At 32.8% G+C, this 20,625-nt stretch overlaps 1 protein-coding gene and 1 long non-coding RNA gene across 8 annotated transcripts in view; both read left to right on the top strand.

Annotated features, from left to right (window-relative positions):
- Positions 1 to 20,625, top strand: part of SGCZ (sarcoglycan zeta) — a 413,238-nt gene that overhangs the window by 214,395 nt on the left and 178,218 nt on the right. For all 7 annotated transcript variants that reach the window (XM_085577913.1, XM_085577912.1, XM_021534351.4 and 4 more), the window contains one exon: positions 1,664 to 1,858. In XM_085577913.1, coding sequence (XP_085434039.1) covers positions 1,664 to 1,858 — 195 coding nt within the window. The remainder of the gene's footprint in view (positions 1 to 1,663; positions 1,859 to 20,625) is intronic.
- LOC146767571 (uncharacterized) overlaps positions 6,398 to 20,625 on the top strand; it is a 62,038-nt gene continuing 47,810 nt past the window's right edge. Inside the window, exon 1 of the long non-coding RNA XR_014954769.1 lies at positions 6,398 to 20,625. This exon is cut by the window's right edge and continues 20,500 nt beyond it. This is a non-coding gene — a long non-coding RNA (uncharacterized LOC146767571).

Raw genomic sequence — 20,625 nt, 5'->3', positions numbered from 1 at the left:
GATGCATAAGGCATTTTCACACAACTAGAATGAAAACTGCCAGGATATGATAAGATGATCCAAGGTCTTAAATCCTGGCCAGATTTTGCTTTGGGAAAATTGAGAAATGTCATTGAGGGAATTTTTTTTTATAAAATTCACTACATAAATAAACCCCTAAACATTGTATTTAATTGAAACTGAGGGTAAAGAGAAGAAATCATGACTGAAAAAAAATAAAAATTACAAAATACCTGTTTAATAACCTACTTAAAATCTACTTTTAAAAACCTTTATTTCTGTCTTGACTTATTTCAGAGATATATATACTGTCACAATATGGATGTGTGCTCTTTGACTTATGTCTCTAATTATTCACTGTGAGTTAATTTATTCCATTAATATCTCATTCACTAGAAGAATGGTAAAACCTAAAGAGTGTTGATTTGGATAAATATCTAGCAACACAGATAATTACATGAACATTTTTGAGCTTCACATTTTAAAAATCTTATGAAATTAACATTTCTTTGATCCTTCAAATGAATGTAATCTGGTTTTTATTTCTCATTGGACCAGCTGACTCATTTTTATGCATTTTTAGTTTTTGTCAGTCAAAAGAACGATAGCATTTAACCTTTGTCTAAAATTGATTGTTTTATCTGGTTTATAGGTTTGTTGAGTTTGTGTTTGGTTGTTTTGAATTTTTAAATTTTGTTTTGTTTTGTCTTCCTCCCGAGCACAAAACCTATTAAAACAACATTTCTAATGGGCATATTACAGAAAGAACTCTTACAGAAACAGAATGAGACTGTTTTAATTTAATTTTTAAGTTACAGAGAAAATGTAATACCTTCCAGTCTAAAGGCAATTTGACAGCTGAATATGAATATAAATATCTGTAAAAGACAGTTATGGAAGAAAAAAAAATTAAACAGTTTCTTATTAAATAGCATAAATAATTTTGTTTTAAGGAAATATTGATAGAAAGTTCTTTAAGCAGTTTGCAAATGGTTACTGTTTGCTTGTGTGTGAGAAGAATTTCAACTAGTTCAGGAATTTAACAGATTATAATTGTATCCATCTCTTAAAGGGCAAAATGTTTGGGTTTTTCTGGTAAAGGAGGCATGTATAATAGCATTAATTATTAATTTAATTTGCTAAGTATAATAAAAGGCTGAAAACTTAATTTATGAAAGATGTATTTTGGAAAGGTGAGATTTTTCTTCTATTTGTAAAAGAGAGTGTACTGGCTACAAGCTATATGAAGAAAATTGCCTTTATCTCAGCCAAAACCAGTACAAAAGAAAAGGTACATGACTCTCTTCCTCCAGAACCAAATTTTACAGAATGATCTCATAAAGGACAACAAAACAATATTCAGAATTATAGTGTCAAATGCATGCATGGATTTCTTTTATATTTTAATAGTTTATTGCTGATAAATTTGAAATACAAATCCAATTTGAAATAGAAACCAAAAATTTAAATTCATAAAATCCATCAAATTCATGCTAGATGACTAGTACAAATAACATTTATGTGATTAATGCTAGATGAATGTATCTCTTCTGTGCCTATAGAAACTGATTTTCTATACATTCTTAGATAATTTTTATGTAATATTACCTGTGGAAAACAGGCCTCTCATTTACTTACTTATACTTACATCTTTCTTTTACAGATGACACGAGAGCAGTATATATTAGCAACACAACAGAACAGCCTTCCAAGGACTGAGCATCCTCAGTTTTACCCAGTAGGGATTTATGGATGGCGAAAGAGGTGCTTATACTTCTTTGTCCTTCTGCTGTTGGTTACCATGATTGTTAATTTAGCAATGACAATATGGATTTTGAAGGTTATGAATTTCACAGTGGTAAGTATTACAGTAACTTTATGTACCTCATTTCTTCAAGTACTAAGTTCTAGGTTTTTTTCTTTTTCCTTTACCATGATATATAGAAATCTTATAATTTTGGAGGAAAAATGTATGTACTTATTTGAACATTGGTTCAGATATAATTTTTATATATATTCTGCAGTGAGTGGGCTGGTGCTCTATGTATTATGATGTTTTTGGCTAAAAAACATATCTTCTGAAATAATATCTGGATCATATAATTTTTTGTTTGCCCAAATCAAAAGTGTCATGGTGACTGCACCAAGCATCTTTTGGTTTCTTGTCATCACTAAATAAAAAGCAAGAGCAGTTTACTATATATGTTCCATATAGTATCTCTCTTATGAGGGAACTGGGCTGGTCATCCCAGTGTATAAGTTTGATGGTTTTTGTTTGGTTTGGTTTTGTTTTCTATTCTTTTCTTTTCTTTCTATTACTTTAAAGCTTACTGGCAATTTAGACTGTTCCACCTAGAATTTAGAGTAGCTGTTTTGTTGTTGATGACAGGGAAGGGTGGTAGGTGAGTCTAAAAGACACACGCTTTAATAAGTTAATCTCTGGCTAGAATCTTCAATATCAGCAAAGTATGTCAGATGTACACTTGAAAGAACATCTGTGTTCAATGGAAACTGTAGGAGTATGTACTAGGAGTATGTACTAGCCGGCAGCAGAGTAGTGACTTTTTGTATATCAAAATACAGAACTCTACACAGTTTAAAATAGCAGTGTTTCTGCTAGGATCAGTGCAGTCTTCCACACTGGATTTTAACCTTCATAACCCATATTTTTATGTAGTTAGTTATAAAATTCCAATTCGCATGTCACAGCACATTTCTCTTCTCCATTAGTTTATGGGAAATAATAGAATAGATAGCAAAACCAGCAAAAAACCTTTGTCTAAAATTGTTCTGTATCTGTTAATGATCTATAATGCATTGGATTATCTGAAACTATTGTCTGATCAGACATATTGTGCAAATACAATTTTTAGTTTCCACTAGTGGATGGACATGTTGAATTCAGATTTTGACAAATGTATGATTTTGATATTAATGTACAGAAAAGTTTGTGAGAATCTTTTGGAAGGTTGCCTTTTTTCAGAGGAGGTTTTATTTTTTTTCCCCTGTTTTTTCTTTTTTTTTTAGCACAATGTGCTTTTGAAATAGGACACCCATGTATGTTTTTGCTTATTATAATACTTAGTCATTTGTACTGGAAACATTTAGGCATAACTCTCTAAACAATTTTAAAATATAGCTTTTAAAAAGCACAGAATTTGTCTCTGTGCAGAAGATTGCATTCCAATAGAATATTTGAAAGTACTGTTTCCATATCTAGGGATTGTTTAACCATCCATGCTTCAAGCTATGATAACACTATCCAGTTTAAATCTTTTTGAATGTGATCATGCAGTTTTTAAAACAAAACAATTTTGAAATATTATTCTTTTCTGAATGTCAATGTTTGTTGGAAAGTAAAAAGTTCATGGTGAATTACTAAATCAGTGCAGGAATTTAATGCAGAAAACAAACAGATCATTGCAGCACTTTTAATAAAACACCTTCTCCTTGATCATATCCAATTATATTTTTTAAATTGTGTGCTGCAGAATTAATTTACTTCTGCAGACTCATGGAATGGTAGGTAGTCTTCTACTTTGCGTAGTTAGTATTCAATGTGAGTGCTAGAAGGTTGTCATGTTAAAAGTTGAGTAACATCAGCACGCTCATGTCCTCTCACACACGTTTGAGCAAGAGTGGGAAATTTGTATTAAGTCTGAAAGAGTCACACTCTTAGGGGCAGGTGTTTGACAGTAAAATTATTTAGTTTATGAACCTAAAGTTCATGTATTTAAAGAGGCAATGGATTTGAAAATCAAATATATTTTTTCCACATGCACATATATACATATATATATATATATACAGATAGATGTAAACAAAGAAATTTTATTTGTGTAACGAGAGAGTGATAGGAAATCAGAAGTGCAGCTAGAAACCTCAAGAGTGTTTGCTCAAAATAGGAAGATAGTAATGATAAAAGTAATTGCTGAAATTGGACTGCTTTGACATTTTGACATTATATAAAAATATTTCCTGTTTTAGCATAAGTCAGTGTTGAGCTTTCTATGGAGACAATAGTAATTGCAATATTTCAAGGGGTCATGAAGAGCCAGGTCATGGTTTGCCATTGCTATCTGATGATTGCAACACTGTTGATTTGTATTATCTGTTGCCTTTCTATTTTTAACTATAAAGCTACAGCCACTGACAATTTGGCATAATAAAAGCCTTTCTGCAATCAGGTTTCTAGTTGGAAAAGTTCTGTGAATATACTGACCTTGCACATAAAAGTCACATTCCAAATCTGAGCAGTTATTCCATGTTCTTTTTATACTCAGTGTGTAAAAATAGGGTCTTGTGTAAAGCATTCATCTCATACTAAGATAGGCAACTGATGTGAATTTTTCTTAAGGACAAATGTTGAATAGCTTATCAAATAAATATTTTTTTAAAATTGTTTCTTTGCAATCGTGTAAAAACATAGTACAGGCAAAGTGTGCAAGTCTCATCAGATTATGTAATATGACTTGGAAGCAAAGAAATGTTCAGGGATACAATCTCTTATTCCAGTGTACAAGGTAAGAAACTTGAAAGGTAAATTCCAATTAAAAGTAATTTCCCTGATATATAATAGGTATCAGATGAGCAAAACTAAACATAATTAATGTCTGTTTAGCAGGAATATTAGATAGAGGAATCTAATCTATTAGAGGAATATTACATAGATGTAGTAATAATTTTTGAAAGGTATTTTCCCATTGATAGCTTATTGTTACTGTCCTTTAATATCTAGTCAAGATTTGTTAATTATCTTTTTAGAAAGATGTGACCAAGGAGGTCAATGGCATCTTGGCCTGTATAAGGAACAATGTGGCCAGCAGGACTTGGGACATGGTTATCCCTCTGTACTTAGCACTGGTGAGGTCACACCTCAAGTATGGTGTTCAGGTTTTCTTGTCTAAAACGACATTGAGGTGCATGTCTGGAGGCAGGAACAGAACTGTCAAGTGGTCTAGAAAACATGTCTTATGAGGAGTGGCTGAGGGAGCAGGGGGTGTTTAGCATGGAGAAGAGGCTGAGGGGGAGACCTCATCACTCTCTACAACTGCCTAAAAGGAGGGTGTAGTGAGATGAAGGTTGTTTTCTTCTTCCATGTCTCAAATGAAAGGATGAGAAGAAAATGGCCCTAAGCTGTGCCAGGAGAGGTTCAGATTACATATTCTCTTTTTTTTCTTCATTTTTTTTTTTCACTGAAAAAGTAGTTAGACATGGCAATAAGTTGCCCGGGCAAAGTGGGAAGTCATAATCTCTGGAAGAGTTCGAAGGGCATCTGTATGGTTTAGGGGTGGTCATGGTTGGACTGGATGATCTTGAAGGTCTGATTTTCAAAGGACACATGCAAAATATCTTGGAAAAATCAAGCCAAGGACTAAAATCTGTAACTTTTTTCAGTATATAAAATAATAGCCTTGGGGGACTTGGGTTCCATGGAACATTTATAGTTTCCTTTCCTTGTACTAACCTTGGTGTGGTTCACAAGCTACCCCATGGAAATATCTGTCTTTCACTTTCCATCAGGATTAAGTAATTACCTCTCACTTAGTCTATGTTGTACGAGTTTTATAAAGCTCAAAGCTATTTATTACTCTTTATCAGTCTGTACAGGTTCTATACTAGGGATTTCAAGAAGGATGGACACTCAAGTCATGACTTGGTACCAGAGCCAAGGGGTAAAATATTAATGGTTTTGTATTTAGAACATCCCAGTTATTTCATATATATAATATATGTGAATTTTAAAGGCTTGTGAAAAAATAATTAATTTTTTTTACTCTGCCTGCATTCTTGTCATTCTGTATTTACATAGACCACAGCATAAGTGATTAGCTGATTTTTTTAAAAGATCTAATCACTAACCTAATAATTATTCTCCAATAATTTTTTTTGTATCATCTTTATTTTAACTTCAAAAGAACTGCAATTTTATATAATTTATTCTTCTTCAAGGTGTTAATGAATAAGGCGTATTGACAATCTGTTTAATTACTTTGCAAAAGAGATTTACTATATATTTTTGTTACTAACCAAATACCACTGTAACGATACATGACTGAAAGTTTTCTCCATGCGTTACAAATTAGCTTTAAAAAAGGAAATTCAAAGCATTCCTCTTATTGTTGGGATGTGACATTGTGAAATGACATTGAGCAGTCAGCATAGAAGCATACGTCCAGCTCTTGGTGGAGGAGACATAAATAACATCTCTTTTATATATTTTTTATTATGTTCACAATTTACATTGACACTTATTTAATATTATGTTGTTCCTTTGCGTGACATTGATGTCTGGAGTTTACTAAAGCTAAAAAATGGTCCTGTTAGAAAAAACACTCATGTAGTTCTTAGATCTGTTTTTGTAGCAGCCACATAGCACCAGATGTGCAACCAACTGGTGTTGGTTGCACATCTGGTTTTGTGTGTCTTCATATTCTGATTACCCCTAGGAATACATATATGAAAAGACATTTTGTGATCCCCTGTAAGAAATCAGCCACCTACTTCAGATGTTTTCTCTTGCTGTAGTTGCAGTGTTGTAGTCAGTTTTGATTGCTGTCATGGCACAATGTTGTCTGTATTGATCCATGTTAAACTCCTCTTGCCAGAACTACCAAGGGAGCTACTTTTAAGATCAGGGGCCAGACATCTTATCATCTGGGTAGAGACAGTTTATTTCTCCAGGGACTTTGAAGAGCACTTTAGCTTCAGACATAAAGCAGGGTGTGAAGAGCAGTTTGAATTTCCTTGCTAGAACACGTGTGCTTCATGCCCCCAGTTGAGCATATTCTCTTTGCTGGCTGCCTAGCTCTGGATTCCTGTTGTATGGACAGCAGGTAGATTGCAGGTAGAATGTCTGCATGAATATACACAAGCCAAGTAAACCTGATTTCTTTAATATGTAACAGCATATATAATAAGGCAGCAATATGCAAACATTCATTCCCCCCTGTTTGCATCATAACAGATTATCCCTAAATTCCTTTACAAGTTTCAATTTTATAATTGGAAACTTTCAGATCTGCAAAAATCTAAATCTGAATTATAATATTCTATTAAGATTACTTATAGAGACCAGTAAGCAGCATTTTCCTGGGTTTTAGTTAATGTGCAAGAATGTGCAAATCTTTCAAGTATTTAACTCTCAAATATTTAACTTAATATTCAATATGGGGACAACACCCATAATTTCTTTTAAAGTACAATTTCCACATTAAAGTTACAATTTGATGCATAAATTTTTAGCAGTACAGAACCAAATCAGCTCTGTTCAATGCTTTTATGTAGATGTAGGCCAAACTGTCTTGGCATACTGAGGAAAAACAAAATCTATTTGTAAAACTATAATGTAATAGAAATTATCCATTTCTCAACAAGCATGACAGTGATATGAATGGTTAAATTTCTAATATTCTTTGGCCACCAGCTTATTTGATGGTCAAAACAGTATCTGGTTATCAGTTCAGTTGGTTCTGCTGAGCTATGTGATGAAGATACCACTTTCACATAATAGCTAATACAATTTCAAGTAGAACTAGGGCAAAGGTCTTTTCCGTTTCTTAGACAATCTTTGAGATATGCCCAATTTGTAGCAGGTTGGCATTTCAAAATTATAAAGTTTTGTAATTGTACTTTTCTCAAAAATAATTTTGTCATTTGGCAAACAGAAAACTTCTTTCATTTGACAAAGGCAGCAGTTTGCTGTTAGGTTTTGAATAAATACTAATAGAAGCAGTTGATATATATTTAATAAATACATTCTGTCGCATCTGTGGTTTAATTTACTTCAATGGCAATAATTTATTGTCAATAATTTTTTTAAAACCATAAATTAACTATTTTTTTTTAATTGTATCTCTTAACTACGTAGAAAATAATTTCTCTAGATCCATCAGTATTTTAGCTTTCAAGAACATGAGGTTCTGTTTTGGGATGAATGCAAGAAAGCTTTCATTTCCTTTTATTTGGTTTTTATAGTGACAAAGTTCCAGTCCAGAGTAGGTAATATAATTAATTTTTGATGATTATGAGACTTAGTCAAGATATGAGAGACCAAGGCTCAAATTGTCTCCAACGTAGATCATGTTACAGATAAGTGCTTTACATGTAGGTTATTAGTCCTGATTTCTGCCATTTCCTTTTAATAGATATGTGACATCTCTCTTACTCTTTCTTAATCTCAGACATTAAATATCAACCTGGTAACAAATTTTATTGAAAATTCCAGTGAAATGGCTATGTATTCATCAGGAATATTTTCTGCACAGATTTATAATTATCTTAAAATTTTGACTTTTAAATTATTTAAAAAATGTTTAGAAAATCTTCAGCTAAAGTGAATATTAGAAACCAGATGTCTGCACATGGGCATGTATACATGTATGCACAAAGTCTTATTTGTAGAACTGGCTATGTTCTCATATCCTTATGGTGCACTGGAAATCAGAAATGTCAGCCTCTTGAATGAGCCTGTCAGCTCTGTAAATAATCCAACACCTTATCCATAAAATGTCAGCAAATTAATCTTGCTGTGAGTTAATTTTTCTTGGACTTTTTTATCCCATTTTTTAACATTCATGTAAAAGCACAACTTTAGAGAGCTGTAGGGTATTTTGTACAATTCGTGCCCTCTTTTATTTTCAGTACCACAGGCAAGAGTGAACTGATTTATTCTTACTCTCTTTTGAGCATTTCATATATTTGCTGTCCTGAGCACAATGAAAAACTCATTTTAAGTATTTCTAGTACCGTTCCTCTAAATCACTTTTTTATCTCATATGTGTACCTTCTGTATTGCATACCTCTTTTCCTAGTCCTTATGGGGAGGAAAAAAAATCAGTGTCAGTGCAAGCACGGTGTAGGTTAACTTGGCTATACAGTAATTAATATAAAATCTCTTGTGTCACGGTGGAAAGATGACTAATCTGATGTCATGTTTGTGATACATAAGGCAATAGCTTGCATGAACAGTCAAGCCACTGTTAAACATATTTTGTTAGGTATTTTATAGTACTGGACATTTCATGGAAAGATATCTTTCAGTAAAAAGTAGGAAGGTATTGTTTAAACAATCCCATTTAATAGCACTTCTCAGCAAACATTAACTCCTTTGCTTAATTTACAGGTTACATTATTGATTCTGTGTGGCTGAATGCAGACCTTAAATTATTTGGTTTATTTCTGAGATTATATGTCTGTATATTTTGGGGTTTGTTTTTAACAAATGATCTCTTATGAAGAAAGAATGGGATAAAATTATTTTCTCATTTTTATATTTGTTTGGTCATTCAGGTTTGATGGCAGAGTACTAGTAGAGCTCCCACTAGAAAAAAGGAAGCAAAATATGTTGCACCTTAGACAGTCTTATAAAAATGTGATTCTAATTAACTGTAGAAAAATTTAAAGTCTTTACACAATTGTTTAAATAATTTCAACGTGACCTTACAGTGGCTTTAGAAAATTGTACTGTAGTATCTAGGTCTTGACTTCCTAGGAAAACTGCCTATAAAAAATGCTTACTTTGTAGTCATGCATTGAGAACATGAAGAGGCATTTGTTTTTCCAAGGCCACTTCTTGCTTATTTGTCTAATTTCTTTGGATGTATTTCATTAAGTGTCAGGTCTGACTTAGAATCAGCTTAAGGGACACAGATATAACTTATACCTTTATGCCACATGAGCTGACCAGAATTTCAAAGGTAGCTTGCCCTGTGTTTCAAAATGCAGATGTGTACATCTTCTACCCTTCACTGGAGTGATTCTGATTGTGCATTGGACCATGACCACTGCAACCTCTTATAAGGACTTTAACATCCAAAAAAAGACAGAGTGTGACTATAGAATGTACAGAAGAGAGCAACAGCAGTTTAAATCCATGTAATAGGTTAGCTGAAAATGTGTGTGTGTATATATATAGAGATGTGTGTGTGCATATATATATATATATATATATATATATATATATATATATATATTCAGTTTGCCGACATTAACCTTCTCTGAAATAATCATGTGCTCAAGCTGAATGAACAGCATTTACTAGACAGCTTATTCTTAATCATTCACTGTGGAAATAGGCTGGAATAAGTATCTCAGAATTTTTTTTCAAATATTTGCTTTCATGAAAATAGAATTAACTTCATTTCCATTAAAGGCTTTCTGTTTCCTTTCTGTGTGATTTTTTGCATGACATTAGTGTTCATAGAAAGTGATATTTTTCAAGAGAATGTTACATAAATATAATTTTGAATTCTTAAAGGTTTATAAGATAGTTCTGACACTTTTATTTGTCCAAGTGCATAGCTTGAATAGCAGATATTTGAAGAATACTTTTGATGGACAGCAATTTTTAGTGAGGGGGAAAAAGGTGGAACAAATTAATTTTGTATACCAGGGTTTATGAAAATAATCAACATAAAGTCATAAAAAGAAAAGAAGGCTAATGCATCAGCATGTTTCTCGGAGCAACTAAATCGGAGTTAATTTTATAGTTCGGGCCAAGCAGTAATAATTTGTAAGTTTATTTAGCAGTAATTGGAGAGATATCAAACCACTTGAACAAACTTTAGTTACTTAAAAGCACCCACAGTCTGTATGAATAATGAAACGTGTGATTCTTACTTCCTTTCTATTATTGGGATGACTTATCTGAGTAAAGAGTGCGATAAAAAATTACATTCTCTGCTTGGAATCCTGATTTTATTTGTACAGATCTTCCATCTTGAAATAAATACACGTCTGTGTATTAAGTACAAGTGCAGAATGTACTTATGTAAATGTAGCCCAAATTAGACCTAGCACATTTAGGAATTATAATTAAAAAGAAACAGGAAGATAAGATAGAATACGTACTGATAAATGTCTTACATGGCAGAGTATTTCCTCTTCTTTCTTATAAATCAGGATATTAAATGTGTGGTTGGAATCCCATACAGGATTAAATGATTAATCAAATGTTTCACTGATGCAGAAGCAAGGACATTTTTTTTAAGAAAAAATGTGGATAAGGGGTTTGACTATCCTACAGCAAATGAAGAGAAAAATTTTCAACACTTTTACCCAAAAGATACAACACAGATGGAGGTATCATTTCTATGCCTGACAAACATATTTTACTACTGCTAGGTACAATCAAGGAATGAAAATCAAGAAATCCAGTAAAAGCAGATTATAAATGGTATTGCCAGAGACAATGCAGAAGTAGTGGAAATACCACAAAATGGAAGTCAATTTTAATACATAGTCCTAAACCTCTTAATCATAATGTAAATTTGGCTGCCTTTTCTGGAAAAGCCTGGTGCATCAGAGCTTGTCCAATGATTTGTTTTCCAGGCAGCACAGTGCATACCCTGACTGTTTCATCAGTGTCCATCAAGAATGTGAGGACTACATTATTTTACTGTGACACTCATTTAAGTACCATAAATTGTGCACGGCCTTATGTAAAAATTAAGAATTTTGAGTTTATGGTATCTTATAAAACAAAACCTCCCAAAATCCCAGATACATATTTTAATGTCTCTAATAATGAAATCAACATTTTTGTGGTGCAAAGTCACTATCTATAAATTTTTTTTTAGTTATAGATCTTCCTTTCCTCTCACCTCATTGACATCTATTTATACAGTAGAGCAATATCAAGAAATGTTTTCTCAAAGAGAGATTTCTAATTACTGTGTTTATTTTTCTTACTATCTTCAAGGCTCTGTTTTTTAACAGCATAATGGGCAAGATGGTAACAGATTTCTGTCTACATCAACAAAAAACTAAAATTGGAATAAGTATAGTAAAAATGCAATAGGAATTAATATATATTAACTTTGGTTCAAATTTTTACACATCTTTCTTCTCATATACTGGGATGGCACAAGTCAAAAAATGATAAGCAATTCTTTTTATAAAATTAAAATCAAAATTGCTATCATATTCTCCTCCTCTCAGTTAAGATGATATTTTAATAGTCAAGGTAGATGAAAGCATAGGTAAAAATAAAAAATTAAAAATACATTCTTGATCATCTTCAAATCATTCTTCTTTTAGAGATGGAACTTTCTCATTTCATTCATTGTGTTCAGGAATATACAATTCTTATCAGTCATCTTTCAGGGTCTGGTCATACTACATAGAAGTAGCAGAGGAGACAAATATCCATATTGGAGACAAATATTTATTAGTTTTATTGGCTGAACAAGCAATATGAAAGACACTTATTTTAAATAGTTTTTGTCACACATTATAACATTGTTTTTTATTTCCAAAACATGATAATCACTATTAAAAATGCATTCATTTTTTACAATAGTCAATTCAGAATAAAAATGTGTTATGCCAAGAATTTGCCTGTGGATTTGTTCCTCAGACTGATTGATATAAGCTTATGTATATATAAACATCCAAACTTACTTTTTCTTAAAAGGGATATAAACTATTCACATTTGAATTTCCTGGTGGTTTTTACAATTTTTTTTGTTCTTCACTAATTAAAATGCTAACTATAAAGGAAGAGGATTGATTTTTAAACTTAGATCTATTTATCTTGTCTTACTTTCAAACCCTCATTAATTATTTGCAAAATTATTTAAATTAAATCCTGTCTACAGGATGCTACTATGGAAATCCTTTTGTCATGGTTACAAAAAGGTTGCACTCTTTTGTGGTACCTAAGGAGGACCTGTTGCACAGGAGAAAAGGGCAAAGAGTATGGCAACACAAAGTCTCTGGCAGATATAAAACTTAGGGGGAATTTGCTTGCTCTAAACTTTCATATCACTTTTTATATTGAACAGGAGTCTTATGGTCTGCAGTTCTTAATGTGAACTGTGGAGAAATAAATATCCTGTTATGAATTGTTATCTGAGCTTTTGTCTAACTGTCAAAGGACTCTTCTGTTTTAAGTTTTAATAAAGCTGTAACCTGGAGCTTGCTGAAGGTTAACACATTTACTTTCAAGAAAATAAAATTCAATGGCATTTATTACTGTACAAATAAAAAAAATAGTTTTGCAGTCTGAAGGGAAACATTAATGGATTTTGGATTCATGATGTGTGTGAATGAAATTACTTCAGATACCCTAAGGTTCAGGTGAAACCTGAGTCATATGTAAAGTAAAAGTATAATAAAACACCTGATAATTCTTACCTGTTCTTAACAATTCTGAATACACTTAAGCCACTGCCTTAATCAAAATGAAAATAAGTATAGATTTTATAATAGGGTACAGTATAATCACAGCTTCTCAAAGGTATAAGCTCAGCTAAAATATTCTTCAGACTACTACTGTTTGTTGACAGAAAATCTGAGGAGTCCATCTAACCAGTCCAGTCATATAAATATTTCACAATACTCTTTTCTAATTAACAGAAATTTATTAGTAGAGTTATCCTGAATATTCAATAAGCTTACATGGTATAAATTTTCACAGACACAAAAAGATATTCCTAAATCATTATTTTACATCAAGTAATCTTTCTGTATTACACAGAACATTGCCAAAGTCTTACTTGACAGCTTCTAGTTTACTGGGCATTAAAACCTCTCACTACCTGGTAGTGCACTCTATTGAATATGATTAAAAGTATTTCTATAAACTTTTTCACCCTTCTGTGTGGATTTCTTGTATGCTTTAACACTTGGTTAAAGCATACAGGCATAAAGCATTTCATGTATTTTTATACACGCAATGTAAAAGTTCAAGTGTCAGGTTAGCAGTTAATGGCTGGGTTTTCAAAAGTAACAGGAAGTCAACCTCAACAGCATGTATGTTGTTTGAAAAATACCATCCTGCACGGCTGTATACTCGTTGGTGTCGTAAGATGCCCTCCAGACTCATTCTATGTGAAATATTTCCTTATCAAGCACAGTGTTTGTTGTGTATGGTACACATGTGTAGTATGCTGGGAAGTATTGATTCTCATGAAGATGGAGCAGTAAAGTGTGCAAACAAAGAATTTCTGTGACTGGGCAGGACAGTGAAGCTCACGAATTGTACGTTAGTGATACACCACTAACGTGAGGCATACAAGTCCTTATCTTTCCTTTTCATTTACTGATGATTAGAAGTCCATATAGTGGGGAAGCCATCTGAACATGAGCTACAGAGGAGAGACAGCTGTTCAGGCTACAAAGGGAACATTCTGTGGTGGGTAGCCACTTGGATGGAGAGGAGTTGTTAAAAGTTGGGGAAAATGTGACTTTGACAGCATCATCTGTAGTTACTCTGTGGAGAGCTTCACCCCATGATGTGGATGTTAAAAAATTGATGGATGTTTGAGAATTTAATGGGCAAATACATGGCAGAAAAATGCAAAAAAAAATATTCCTGGATCTGAATATTCTATTTTAATATTTGTGTGTCTGATGCTATTGGAAATGAGACATTGGGGTTAACTTTTGGTCTCACCCAGAATGGCCATTCTTATGATTATTGGAAAGCAGGGCTGAGGACATGATTCTCAGTTTATACATTATATTGATAAACCAGTTGTTTGTATTGTGTATTAAAATGCATCACAGTGTGCAAACTAGGAATTTAAGGATCACATTAAGTCCATAGAACTGAACGGTTTAGTCCTGATCCCAGGAAATTAGAAATTATTTAAAATCTTTACTTCCTCCCATAAATAGATGAAAAAATAAAGGCATAGGCTGAGTAGCAGTATTGTAGGACCACAGAACTAAACTGATTTCTTGCCAAACTAAATTCTGGATTTGGCTTTGTAAGTTACACCTCTCTGTCATGTGATTTCGTTGACTAGACTGTTTCCAAGCAATGTCTGCTTTCATATAATTTTGCGAACAGTTTAAGACAATTTGAAGAGATGGTAAAAAGAACTGTGCAAGCTATTGGAATAATAATTTATTAATATATTTTGGATATTTTCCAAGTTAGATTTTCAAAGTGTTTTTTTTCTTTCACATTTACAAATGTAATTGTATTGGTTGTATAATTGGTTGTATAATTTTTGAAAAAACCCCATCAGAATGTCTTGAATAGGAAACATTGATCAGTTGTTTCAGTTTTTGCCCTTGCTTCAGATAACACAGTGTCGTCTGGCTTAGGCAACACAGTGTTGCACTTATATAAATTTTTCAAACAAAATGTTATAGATTTTCTTTTATAAATATTTTTTTCAGTTTACAAGAATGGATGAAACTCACTTGAAAGTACTAAAAAAATAATCCATATAATATACGTATCTAGATTACTTTCTGTGCTTATTCTCAGGTCTCTCTATTCCTTTGCAAAATCTACAAGGAAGCAGCCACTATATGGGTAGTTGAGATAATTTAAATTTACTTTTTTTTATTCCTTAGTTGCTGTTTATGACAACAATTTAGAGAAGCAAAAGTATGTTTAAGCTATCTCTGTCATCCTAGAACTCATTATGGATCTACTCCATTCTGGTGTATGCCTTATGTTTCTATATGTGTGTATGAAACACACGTGTGTACAGATACCCATGTGAATCATGGACAGCCTTTCTTATGCTGGCTGCATTTAATAGTCATCTGTTTGCCCTCTGACCTTGATCAAGTCAATGCACAAGCAAGGACTGCCAGAAGCTTGTCCACATATTCAGATTTGAATATACTTTAGGATCTAGCTACAAAAAAATCATAATGAGTGTTTTAGTTGACTTTGCCCTTGTGATTATGAATGATTAATCTCTTTGAAATGGAGTATCATGACAAACTGCTAGAATATTTTCCATATTTAATTTTGAAACTAAAAATATTTGAAGAAAACTGAAACTCAAATTATTTTTAATAGAATGGCAGCTTTTATTTGACTATCAGATGAAGGAAATGAAAAATGCCATAATCTCTGATCAACACACAGCAGATTAGAGGTGTGGTGGCAGTATTACTGCTGAGGTGGCAATTTTCCAAAGCTACCTAGAAATTAAAAAACACTCAATGAAAGAGGCAAAACAACCTTTCAAACTTAAATTTAATGTAAAGTAAAAGCAGAAAAGCTTTACATATTTTCAGTAAGATTTTTTTTTTATTATTTGACAAAAATTGTCTTTATATTGAGTGCTCAAAAATTCTCCTGTTTTTCATTAAATCTCATGGGAAAGCAAAACAAATCTATATGCAAGTATAAAAGCAGACTTCTTAGGATACACAAGTCAGCAAAAACTTAATGAATCTTCAGTTAAAGACATAACATAAAACTATGTTTCCTTTTTTCACTTTTATAAGAGAATCATAGATTCATCATAGAACCATAGAATGGTTTGGGTTGGAAGGGGACCTTGATCATCATTCCAACCCCACTGCCATGGGCAGGGGCACATTTAGTTAGATCAGGTGCTCAAAGCCCCTTCCAAGCCAGGCTTTAACAGGAATGAGGCATTCATGGCTTCTCTGGGCAACCTGTCCCAGTGCCTCACAGCCCTCACAGTAAAGAATTTTTCCCTAATATCTAATCTAAATCTACTCTCTTTTGATTTGAAGCCATTTCCCTTTGTTCTTTCATCACACATTTTTGTAAATAATTTCTCTCCACCTGAAGTTCCCTTTGGATACTGGAAGGATGCATTTAGGTCATCCTGAAGTCTTCTTTTTTTCCAGGCTGAAAAATCTCAATTCTCTCAGCCTTTTCTCTTAGAAGTGCTCCATCCCTCTGATCAACTTGGTGCCCCTCCTCTGAACAAAGCGCTAATTCTCTTCTTATTTTTCCCCAATCCATTGTCTTCATCACTGTCACTCGTGGTTATCAAATCCCCCCATGTGGTTATCTCAATGTAACTGATATTACTTGCATGTTACTTTAATGTAGTCACACCACAGTGATGAACATGAGGACAGAAACCCCAAGAAATAAAATGCTTTAACTACTTCAATTTTATGTTAGTGGAATTATTCATACAACTATACTTCAGAATTGGTGGTGTATATTTGAATTTTCTCATGCTGCAAAATGAAAGCTTAAAGGTGTGCAGGTAAGGGTGTATAGGCAAGGGAAGAAGAAATAGGAGGCAAAAGAAAAGACTAGTCAAAGATGGCAACATTATGAGATTAAAAAATAATTATGAGATGGAAAAATTAAAATAAAGAAAAAAGCCATTTATGTTTCATATAAAAGAGGTTTCTTAGCTAACAGATGTATTAGCTGCAAGCAGCAATAAGTTTTTAAAATGAAAAACAATACATAATTTTTATATCACTAAAATTTAAATGGTGATAGCACTAGTAGATATGATATATTGCAAAGAAGTATTGTAGTCTTCTGAATAAATCATTGAACAAGGACTCTGAAAATCAGTTTGATTTTTAGCACTCTGCAGTTGCCTAGCTGGGAATGTTAATGATTATTACCTCTATGTGAAAGTTGTTGGAAAACCAACTGGAATGACAGCAGTCCTGAGAAGGATGTGGGGATCTGGTGGATGAGAAGCTTGACATGACCCACCAGGGTGCAGCCCAGAGAGTCAGCTGTATCTTGAGCTGCTTGAAAAGGAATGAGGCCAGCAGTTTGAGGGAGGTGGTTCTACTCCTCTACTCCACCCTTGTGAAACCCCACCAGGAGTACTGGTACATGTATCTAATTTTTGTTTGTTTGTTTGTTTGTTTCCTGGATTTTGTCATTCTTGCTTGTAATAGACTATCTTTAAATAAACATTGTTATTAAGAAAAGCTTTTCTAATAGTAATCAGCTTAATTATGGAAACCAGTTTTTTTTTTAATATATAGTTTTGGAAAGGGAAGAAAAAAAATGAGAGTCAAGAAAAAGTTGTAGCTAGAGGAAGGAACAGAAAAAAAAAGAAAAGAGGAAAAAAAGGCATTAAAATGAGGAAAAAACCGCTCCTTTTTTTTTTTTTTTTTCAAGTATCTAATGTAGAACTATGCACATTTTGCAAGTACAGAGATGTACTCTGAAATATACCTAAAACTGGGTTCTTAGAGTGATTCTGGCATTTTATTCATGTGGAACTATACTGAATATACTTTATTACCTTTCAAGGAAATAGGTACATGGTTTATTTTCTCTGAAAATCTTTGCTAGATGAACTATAAATTTATTCTTAAAAATTATGATTACCTTTCACATCAGTGGAAGATAAATTCTAGCATATTTAGCAATACCAGCAAGGTGTTATTTATGCAAGTGTGAGTTTTAAGAGTGGCACTACAGATGCAGCATGTGTGTTAGCAGAGAGGCATGATGTACATGGAACATTCATTTTATATGATTTATAGGTTTAAATGTATCTTGAAATATTTAAGTATGTTAAAAGTGTTTGAAATATCTACTAGGTACTCATTAGTTGTCTCTTTATTACTTTTTTCAATTAACGGAGTGCTATAAATTTTATATCAATTCAGAAATCTTTTAACCTCTAACGGTTATGATCCTTTGTGATGTGCTAGTGATATTAAATAAACACAATTGCTGGATGCTGGAATTCTTTTAAAAATATTTATTACTTACAATAAAACTGTCTCTAAACTCTATAATGATACTGTAAAAATTACAGTACCAGGAGAGAAAGGTCTTTAGGAAGAAGTGGTTTCAGGCCCATACTAAGGCAGAGCAATACAGGCTGAGTCTTGAAAATGAGAGTGGAGGAAGAAAGAAAAGGAAGGAAGGAGAGAGAAAGGGGAAAAAACATCTCTTCAATGCAAATAATGTTGTCACTTTCTGGTTGTTGATCTGAGACACATTAGCTGAGTATAGACAGGTAAATAAGCTCTAAGGAGCATGACTGGTGAGACAAAATATAGGTAAAAGTCGATGGAATAGCATAGATTTATAGATGCTGACAGCCCTGTGCTTTCCAAGGAAACACTGGTGTGGAGTAAGGAACAGATGCTGAACAATATAGCACATCTGATTTCATGCTACTTGTGCAAACTGACGCTTGACGTTCTGTATGAGGTCAAAGATTTCTGATATTTCAGTCAACAGGCACTGTGAGCATGGAGGTTGACAGGTCAAATCAGGTTTGTGTTTTACCTTTCAGCAAATATCTGATGATCATGGGTGAAATGAAATCTAAGGCTCAGCAGAGAGTGCCTGAAATGCTATTTGTTGTAGAATTTTGCAGCTGTTAAAAGGTGTGTTATATAATCTGTCACAATTTATTCCTGATCTATTTTTATTCTCTTCATTTGAAGGGTAGAAACTATTATTGAAAGTTATTCTCACTACGGAAAATTCATTTCAACTTGCAGTGCACAGTTTAGGAAAGGATGTGTAGAACTAAACTATTAGCTAGAATTATATTTATTACTTGATGTACTATATTTTTTTAATCACATAGGAAAAGTGGTGATGCATCCAAATAAAGTTCCTATTTTCATTTAAAACGCAAATAACTGTTCGCCCTGTCCCAATAAGCTGGCTGATTTTTAACATTTAAACACTGTTATTTAACCAAACTGCCTGTTTAGAATCTAGCTGTTAACAGAGACGTTTGTTTCTAGCTACTTTCTTTCATGAACTTTTGCTACAGAATAATCAGTCAGTAGATAATTTCAGTGTCACCTCAATTAAGAATTATGGGAGATTATGAGAAACTGCAGGTGAATTAAACAAACTAGAGTGTGGAGTATCGCAACTTCAGATATAATTTCACATGTATAATGTGTAACAAACATGTACAACATGAGCTGCTGATACTAAGTGAGGGTTTTTCTTGATCCTATGAGAAATAATCTGAAAGCACATTCCATCAATAAACATGTCTTCCGAAAGTGTTTTCAATAGAAGTAAAATTAAATTAGAAGTAAAATTAAATAAAGATAAATATAATAATAGCTCTATGCAATCTGAATAGACCTGGTAGAAATTTTGTGATTGGTTTTCTTGAAATAAACTACAGGAATGCCTGACATGAGTGGAAACAAGAATTTATTCTGGACTGGGGACATCAGCATGTAGTAAATGACTGTTACCTTTTGCAAAGGATTCAGTCAGCCTCTCTGTCCCAGAAAGGTGAAAGACCTGGATGTGGTGACAAAGTGACAAACATTAATTGTTTGAGAGGTTTATTTGTTTACACAGACAGATTTATAAATAAAAAAGCTAATTAGGTAATAAAAAGGATTCACATGGAACAACAAAAATTTTACTGTTTTTTATACAATCCAAGGCAGTAAATATAATGGAATGCTACAAAAAGCTAACTCCTGTTTAGTATTAATTTTTTATCATAGATGGCTAATTTCATGCCTGATGATCTGTTTTATGATAATTAGTCTTAAAATTGTGATGCAGTATTACTGTTTTTGAATATACATTGAGTATTTGCTGGAAAAGGTAAAAAACAGCTTTCTTGAGATTTGCAATACTTATTTCAATAGCTTTCATGATGATCCAAATAAGAACAGTATGCATCCTCAAGAAAGGACTATTGCTTTTTTCTTGTGAAACTTCCAGCGTTATAGGAGAGCATCTTGTTAATGGAACTAGTTTGGCACTTTTACTGTGTACTTCATTAACACTTTATGGGATGCATGAGCAGGGTGATGAAAAATCCTTTCTGGTTGTGGGAAAGTTGATGCATGTTAAGTATGTTACACAGGATGGGGCTTTTTATTTTATTTTTTGCCCAAATGGTTATATTTGAGATTTGAGGACATTGAAAATCAGATGTTTGTTGTGTATTGTATTGTTGT

Source organism: Lonchura striata, chromosome 4 (assembly GCF_050655825.1).
Source record: "Lonchura striata isolate lonStrDom1 chromosome 4, ASM5065582v1, whole genome shotgun sequence".
Taxonomy (NCBI): domain Eukaryota; kingdom Metazoa; phylum Chordata; class Aves; order Passeriformes; family Estrildidae; genus Lonchura; species Lonchura striata.
Note: the sequence above shows the minus strand (reverse complement) of the source record. Positions and strands in the feature narration are given on the sequence as shown.